Genomic DNA, 8,909 nt, shown 5'->3' on the forward strand with positions numbered 1-8,909 from the left:
GTGAAGAAGAAAGCAAAGAATTTGGCGAGTGGTCTAATTGTTCCAGGCGACCCGCCCGATGATAAAATGCGAGGAAACTCGCAAGTGGTCTAATTGTTCCAGGCGACCCGCTCAATGGTGAAAATGCGAGAAAACTCGCAAGTGGTCTAGTTGTTCCAGGCGACCTGCCCGATGATAAAATACGAGGAAACTCGCAAGCGGTCTAAATGTTCCAAGCGACCTGCCCGATAGTGAAATACTTAAAAGTGATTTCAATATTGGTTTTGTGAAATACATTAAAGTGATTTCAGCAATGGCTTTGTGAAATACATGAAAGTGATTTCAGCAATGGTGTTGTGAACCGACCCATCTATGAAATACATGAAAGTGATTTCAACATGAGCTTCAGGGTTGATGAAAACTTCTAAAGGAAGTGTTGCGATGTCGCGGTCGCACAAATTAATTACCCTAGCTTAAAACACACAAGATAGTATAGAGCAAGCAAGGGGTCGATCCCACGAGGAAGGTTTAGTTCAGATTTTTATGCTATACGTTATGTAATTGGGGGGGGTTTGATTTGCAATGATCTTAAACTATGGTAGAAATTAAACTAACAAACAAAATCAATTAAAATTGAAATATATCAAGAAAACAAACCTTGGTTGCAAGCACACATCCACCTACAGAAATCAGAACCGATCCTTGAAACGAAACTTCAGCTTATATTCTGAATTTTTTATCTTTTCTTAACATTGGTTAATTAACGGATCCGCCGTATAACTAACCCTAACCAACAAATAATCACAGTATCCGCACTAATGATTTAATCCAATGGCAGCCTTAAGATCTAGATAAATTCATTAATCTTAACAACCAAGTTGTCAGCTTGTGTTGCTTTGATCGAATGTTCTCCCTAAGTTTAATAACGTAGTTCCGCTACAATTACCAAGCTTAGTTGCTTCACAAGTTTATATATCACAACTCCGGTTTTGATATCAAACTTAGCAATAGATTGTTCACAATAATAACTTAGAGTCCGCTCTAGCAATTAAGATAAACAATCATACGAAATATGCATAGGAAAACAAACATACTCATTCATAATACAAACCAAAAATAAATGGAAGAATAAATCTCACAGTTCTTGAAATCTGAAGGTGTTTGCGTCCTTACAACCAAGAAAACGAGCTTAGCCTTGCATATCTATTGAAAAACTACTCCTAAAGATGAAAGAATACATGATTTCTGATTTGTAGAGGGGAGAGTTTGTGTTTCTTCTCTTATGGCTGCCACCCTTCTTTCTTTGATTCTACTGCACTCCCTCTCCCTCTCTCTTGGCTCCCCTAATATCATGAACTTAGCTGCCTATTTATACACAAATTGCAAGTAAGAAAAATCAAAGTTCAAGTGTGAACATCAAGAGATGGTGGTAGTGTGAAGGCGGCTGGCGGCTGGCGGCTGGTTGGTGGTTTGAGGTTGGTGGCTTGAGGTTGGTGGCTGCCTTCCTTGACCTTCTGGATTGATGTTCTTGAGGAGCTAAATTGCTGAAATTAAAACTTGGATGTCGGTTTTGATGCTTCGGGATGTAATTTGGATTTGTTTCTTCACGAAACCTGATTGCTGGCAGAATTTAGCTGTCATCTTTGAAAAATCATATCACCCTCATATGACATCGTTTTTGGCTGAAATTTGGAGCGTTTATACAACTTTGAGTCAGGAATCCAAAACAATTGAGTTTGCATCAATTGGATATCAACATCTCCAGATATTGAATTTTGAATGGACAAAGGTCAACACTGGCAGAATGCGAGTTTTGACTTTGAAGGATGTGATTTCCATACTCTTTGTCATTTTATTTTTCTTCACTTAGATTTCCAGAAAGGTATGGATGTTATCTTTCTAATGCCACTGGAATCACTTCGTTTCGATTTTTAGAACTCACGCTCTGCACAAAACATCGACTGAACATCAAATCTGCCAATTATCTCCAATTTACTCCTTTTTGCATCTTTCATCTAAAGGTGCCTTCAAAACATAAAACAAAGAATATCAAGGCATTTTATACATAAAACAATAGGCAAAACACTAGTTAAATGTGAGTGAAACTATCGAATAATATGGTTACATCAAATACCCCCACACTTAGCTCTTGCTCGTCCTCGAGAAAGGATAGATAAAATCAAATTGAAAATAACTATGATCAATCTCTTAATCTCCCATCAATGTCCAAGAATATATGCATTATAAACAAGAATACAATCAAGAAGGATACAGAGTATAAATTTTCTTGAATTCATTTACATGCAAACTTCAAAGCTCAATTAATTGTCAGGATTTAAATGAAATCTATGCCATGCCAAAGTGATAGGTCCTCTCATTGATATACACTCCAACACTCACGTGTTTAGGGCTTATGTGTTTAAATCTCTCAAATTCAATCAATGAATATAATCTACCATAAGCTTGCTCTTCAATCTTATCTCCATTACTAACATATTACAAGCAATGCATGAATCAAAAGGTCTTATTTTCCGGTTGTAATGGGGCTAAGGTTAAGGTGAGGTAAAAGAGAGTAAAAGAAAAGGTTCAAACCAAAGAAAGTAGAGCATTCTGAAAAATGATATTTCAAACAAGATATTCCATCAAAACACATAAATTTTCCATCTTTAATCACCAATGCTTAACTCCTTTTGATTTCAAGCTCTCTCAACATAAAACCTTAAGAACATAAAGGAATACTTTTGTTTTTTTGTTGTTTTTTTTTTTTTTCACCTTTGGCAACTTTGCCCATCTTTTCATCAAGCATCACTTCTTCTTTCTTTTCACATAATTTCCAACTATAATTCCATGAGATATCACAAGTATATGCTCTACTAATCCTTGGCCAGGGGAAAAGGAAAACATATAAAAAGTTAAGGCTTATACATGGATAAAGCAAAGAAAAGATAAACAAGCTCAAAAGAGGCTTACTAAGGACAATTTGCTTTAGGTTGGCTTTTTGGCTCAAGTGGTTAAAATTTCTAATGCCTTTATCATCTTCATGTATATATGTAATGCGAATGTAATCTCAACAAGATATGAAGCAAGTTCTAGAGATACATATCATTGAAAGAATGCACAATAAAAAAAAAAAAAAATGTTGAAGGCTCAAAAGCTTGCATTGGTATAACACTATAAAGTCAACATGGCATATTCTCAAAGTCAATCCTTAAAGCAATTAAATGTTTAAAATTTTCATGCACACTCATTCATTTGATTTATATCTTCATCTATCTCAACTAATTCTCATACATAATACTCGTATTCTCAAAAATCAATAGGAGTTCTAAAGATCAAACATAATTTTTTTTAAAAATAACAAAGAAAATGAAGTTTTTTTTTTTTTAAGGACAACAAAGAAAACGAAAATTCTTCCAATACCCCCACACTTAAAACACAACATTGTCCTCAATGTTGAAATAAAAGAAAAGGAATATAGGAGAATGACAAAAATAAAGTAAAATGCGAAACATAAAAGATAAGGGAAAAAAGAAAGCAAATCTGATTTTTTTTTTGTGCTGGGTTGCCTCCCAGTAAGCGCTTTTGTTTTATGTCATTGGCTCGACATGCTGCATGCTCATTCTTCATAGATTGGTTCAGCTAACTCCACAGAAGCAGTGAGTTCTACCGTCCAACCTTCATAGAAAGGTTTCAAGCGATGCCCATTGACCTTGAGTACTTTATTGGTTTCTAAACTTGTAATTTCAACTGCACCATAAGGAAAAACATTAGAAACAACAAATGGTCCAATCCAACGAGAGCGTAACTTTCCAGGAAAAAGTTTCAAACGCGAATGATAAAGAAGGACTTTGTCTCCAACATGAAACTCCTTTCTTGTAAGCATTCGGTCATGAAGATTCTTAGTCTTTTCTTTGTAAATCCTTGCATTCTCGTAAGCATCATTTCGAATTTCTTCTAACGTGGTTCCGGTCTTTTTGGGTACCAAAAGGATTGATGCCACCCATTCACTGTCCGTGATGGGGGGAATGACTCCTACATCATGGAGGATAGTTTGCAAAGCTTGCAAAGCCAATGCTGATTGGTACACGTTTTGGGGAACACATATATGCCTCTTCATCTCTTTTATCTTGGTAAAATCATAGCCATAGCTCAAAGCTACGCTTAATCCACAAACTTGCTGCACACACTTATCAACTTGGTCATAGCATGTGATAGAATAAACATTGCTATAAGGATATGTCATTGCATCATGAAAATTAAATTCTATTTTTTCATCTCCTACCTCCATAGATAAAGTATCCTTACCACAATCAATCTTTGCATTGGCAGTTTTCAAAAATGGTCTCCCAAACAATATAGGAGTGTTGTTTGATGAATCACAAGAATCATGTTCCATATCAAGAATATAAAAATCACATGGAATAACCAAACTATCAATCTTGACTAGGACATCTTCTATCACACCAAGTGGATAAACAAAACTACGATCCGCAAGTTGTATTACAATACTAGTTTTATTCAAAGGCTCAAGACTAAGAGAATCATAAACTTGTTTAGGCATAACACTAATGGATGCACCTAAATCACATAAGGCCCTGTTAAAACTAGCATTACCAATAACACATGGGATAGTAAACGCACCTGGGTCCTTTTGCTTCAAAGGCATATTCTTTAGAACAATAGCAGATACAACTTCACCCATACTTACCGTTTCGTGACCATTCAATTTGAAAGCTCTCTTGGTAGTACACAACTCCTTCAAGAATTTGGCATACTTCGGAATTTGCTTGATAGCATCAAGCAAAGGAATGTTGAGTTCCACTTTCTTGAAAACCTCTAAAATCTCTTTTTCTTTGTCCTCTTTCTTTGACCTAGAAGAATTCACAGGAAAGGGTGGAATTAGTTGAAAACTGGAATTAATTGAGTTAGGACTTACCTTCGGAGTAATGGTCATTGTTTCAGTTTGGGAAAGAGGAGGATGTTTCTTCTTTCTACTCAATTCGGTTTCTATCTCTTCTTCTTTCTCAATCTCAATTTGTTTCGACCTTTGCTCTTCAAGTTCTTTCCCACTTCGCAACATGATCGCACTAACATTCTCTTTTGGATTCAATGATTGGGAGGGTAACTTTCCATTCATTTGTGCCTCCAATTTCCCTACACTTGAAGCTACTTGCCCCATTTGCTTTTCCAAGTTGTGAATACTTGACCGTGTTTCCTGTTGAAAAGACATGACATTTTGTTGTAAGGTCACAGTGTTAGAAGCCAAAGTTTTCATCATCTCACGAAGATCATCATTGGATGACGACCCCATAACATTGGAGTTTGTGAATGGAGGAGGGGGTTGTCTTGCTTGATAATTCTGTTGGGATTGAAATCCATGGGGATGGAATTGTCGGCCTTGATTGCTTTGTTGAGGTGGGTTCCCATAGCGTAAGTTGGGATGATCTCTCCATCCAGGATTGTATGTGGTGGAAAAGGGATCATATTTACGTTGGGGTTGTCCATTGAATGCTCCATCAACTGTATTAGCCTGTTCAATGTAATCTTCTTGCATTGTTGGGCACATATCTGAGGCATGTCCTTGTAAGGAGCATATGCTACAAACTTTCACCTGCTGCACATTTCCACAAGCCAAAGAACGCACAAGAGAAGTAAGATCATTAACTTTATTTTCAAGGTTAGAAACACTTACCTCATTTACTCGTTTGTTTGAGAAGTCTCCACGAGTGCCAAATTGTTTCGAGTTGGCTGCCATGTTTGAGATCAATTGGCGTGCAGCCTCGGGTGTCTTATCTACCAATGCCCCTCCACTTGCAGCATCAATGATACTACGGTCAGTAGGCATCAATCCTTCATAAAAGTATTGAATGAGCAGCTGATCGGGTATTTGATGATGAGGACATTGAATGCAGAGTTGCTCAAATCTTTCCCAATATTCGGAGAGTGTCTCTCCATGAGATTGCCGAATCCCACATATTTCTTTCCTTATGTTGGCAACTCGAGATGCTGGGAAGTACTTCTCAAGGAAAATCTTCTTCATGGCATTCCAAGTTCCAATGGAACCTGGGAGAATAGAGAAAAGCCATGTCTTTGCTGCCCCTTTTAAAGAGAAAGGGAAAGCTTTCAACTTAACCTGTTCTTCGTCAACTCCATTCGGTTTCATGCCAATGCAAACCATATGGAACTCCTTGAGATGAGTATGAGGATCTTCTCCTGCAAGACCATTGAATGTTGGTAGCAAATGTATAAAACCAGATTTGAGCTCAAAGTTTACATTATTTTCGATGTTTATGCACAGTGGCTGATTTTCCACGTTAGGAGCAGCAAGCTCCTTGAGTGTTTGTTGTCGTGCAACAGCCATGGTGTTGAGGCGAGCTTCCTTTCGTAACCTGCGTAAAGTGTTTTCTATTTCGAGATCCAACTGCACTTGAATTTGATTAGTAGAACGGGTTACAGGCATAAATCTTCAAGAAAACTCAAAATAAACCAATCACACAAGAGATTGAAAACAATGCAAATTGTACGAAAATCCTACGGTAGAAAACTAAAACTGCCTAAAAACCCTAGAAAACAGTGGAATTTGGCCTCGATAAGGTGAGGCTAGTGGCTTACCACTAGTCTTGTTCAGAACGTCGTTTCCCTTCAGGAAACAAAAGGCTTATACCTAATTCCACCAAAAAATCTGTTTTAAACAGTACCGCTGCCGTAAGTTGAACAGTACCGCCGCAAGCAAAAATTCTATCTCTTTTTTTTTTTAGAAAAAATAAATAACAATCACAGCAAATAAAAATAACAGCACAAGAATTAACTAAAATTACTTCCCCGGCAGCGGCGCCAAAATTTGTTGCGATGTCGCGGTCGCACAAATTAATTACCCTAGCTTAAAACACACAAGATAGTATAGAGCAAGCAAGGGGTCGATCCCACGAGGAAGGTTTAGTTCAGATTTTTATGCTATACGTTATGTAATTGGGGGGGGTTTGATTTGCAATGATCTTAAACTATGGTAGAAATTAAACTAACAAACAAAATCAATTAAAATTGAAATATATCAAGAAAACAAACCTTGGTTGCAAGCACACATCCACCTACAGAAATCAGAACCGATCCTTGAAACGAAACTTCAGCTTATATTCTGAATTTTTTATCTTTTCTTAACATTGGTTAATTAACGGATCCGCCGTATAACTAACCCTAACCAACAAATAATCACAGTATCCGCACTAATGATTTAATCCAATGGCAGCCTTAAGATCTAGATAAATTCATTAATCTTAACAACCAAGTTGTCAGCTTGTGTTGCTTTGATCGAATGTTCTCCCTAAGTTTAATAACGTAGTTCCGCTACAATTACCAAGCTTAGTTGCTTCACAAGTTTATATATCACAACTCCGGTTTTGATATCAAACTTAGCAATAGATTGTTCACAATAATAACTTAGAGTCCGCTCTAGCAATTAAGATAAACAATCATACGAAATATGCATAGGAAAACAAACATACTCATTCATAATACAAACCAAAAATAAATGGAAGAATAAATCTCACAGTTCTTGAAATCTGAAGGTGTTTGCGTCCTTACAACCAAGAAAACGAGCTTAGCCTTGCATATCTATTGAAAAACTACTCCTAAAGATGAAAGAATACATGATTTCTGATTTGTAGAGGGGAGAGTTTGTGTTTCTTCTCTTATGGCTGCCACCCTTCTTTCTTTGATTCTACTGCACTCCCTCTCCCTCTCTCTTGGCTCCCCTAATATCATGAACTTAGCTGCCTATTTATACACAAATTGCAAGTAAGAAAAATCAAAGTTCAAGTGTGAACATCAAGAGATGGTGGTAGTGTGAAGGCGGCTGGCGGCTGGCGGCTGGTTGGTGGTTTGAGGTTGGTGGCTTGAGGTTGGTGGCTGCCTTCCTTGACCTTCTGGATTGATGTTCTTGAGGAGCTAAATTGCTGAAATTAAAACTTGGATGTCGGTTTTGATGCTTCGGGATGTAATTTGGATTTGTTTCTTCACGAAACCTGATTGCTGGCAGAATTTAGCTGTCATCTTTGAAAAATCATATCACCCTCATATGACATCGTTTTTGGCTGAAATTTGGAGCGTTTATACAACTTTGAGTCAGGAATCCAAAACAATTGAGTTTGCATCAATTGGATATCAACATCTCCAGATATTGAATTTTGAATGGACAAAGGTCAACACTGGCAGAATGCGAGTTTTGACTTTGAAGGATGTGATTTCCATACTCTTTGTCATTTTATTTTTCTTCACTTAGATTTCCAGAAAGGTATGGATGTTATCTTTCTAATGCCACTGGAATCACTTCGTTTCGATTTTTAGAACTCACGCTCTGCACAAAACATCGACTGAACATCAAATCTGCCAATTATCTCCAATTTACTCCTTTTTGCATCTTTCATCTAAAGGTGCCTTCAAAACATAAAACAAAGAATATCAAGGCATTTTATACATAAAACAATAGGCAAAACACTAGTTAAATGTGAGTGAAACTATCGAATAATATGGTTACATCAGGAAGTCATACCTGTATGGTTGAGATCTGATTTGTAAATCGATCTCAGAGATGATGAAAGCTTCTCAAGAAAGTCTTATATGTACGGTTGAGATCTGATTTGTAATTCAATCTCAAAGATGATGAAAGCTTCTCAAGAAAGTCTTATATGTAATGCTGAGATCTGATTTGTAAGTCGATCTCAAAGATGATGAAAGCTTCTCAAGAAAGTCTTATATATACGGCTGAGATTTGAGCTGCCATTCAAAATGATGGTAGGAGTAAATTCCTTATAAATCACGCAGTATTTGGCAAAAGACATCATCAACTTCTCGCATTTTCAATACTCTCAAAGTTCTTAACTTTTGAAGCTTTAACCATGTCTTCCTCTTCTTCCAATGCTAACCCAAACCCT

The 8,909-nt window shown here is 36.9% G+C and overlaps 1 protein-coding gene across 1 annotated transcript; it reads right to left on the bottom strand.

Annotated features, from left to right (window-relative positions):
• Window positions 1–1,033: 1,033 nt before the first annotated feature.
• LOC127905432 (uncharacterized) lies at window positions 1,034–8,510 on the bottom strand. The gene is made up of 2 exons (XM_052453642.1): window positions 7,527–8,510; window positions 1,034–6,400 (listed from the first exon to the last, which is right to left on the bottom strand). The coding sequence occupies exon 2, from the start codon at window positions 6,338–6,340 to the stop codon at window positions 3,596–3,598; it is 2,745 nt and encodes a 914-aa protein (XP_052309602.1). The 5' UTR covers window positions 6,341–6,400; window positions 7,527–8,510; the 3' UTR covers window positions 1,034–3,595.
• Window positions 8,511–8,909: the final 399 nt, after the last annotated feature.

Source organism: Populus trichocarpa, chromosome 6 (genome assembly GCF_000002775.5).
Source record: "Populus trichocarpa isolate Nisqually-1 chromosome 6, P.trichocarpa_v4.1, whole genome shotgun sequence".
In the NCBI taxonomy this organism is placed as follows: Eukaryota; Viridiplantae; Streptophyta; class Magnoliopsida; order Malpighiales; family Salicaceae; genus Populus; species Populus trichocarpa.

Coding starts and splice junctions, on each gene's coding strand:
- LOC127905432 (XM_052453642.1), bottom strand. CDS start 6,340: ATGGCTGTTGCACGACAACAAACACTCAAGGAGCTTGCTGCTCCTAAC.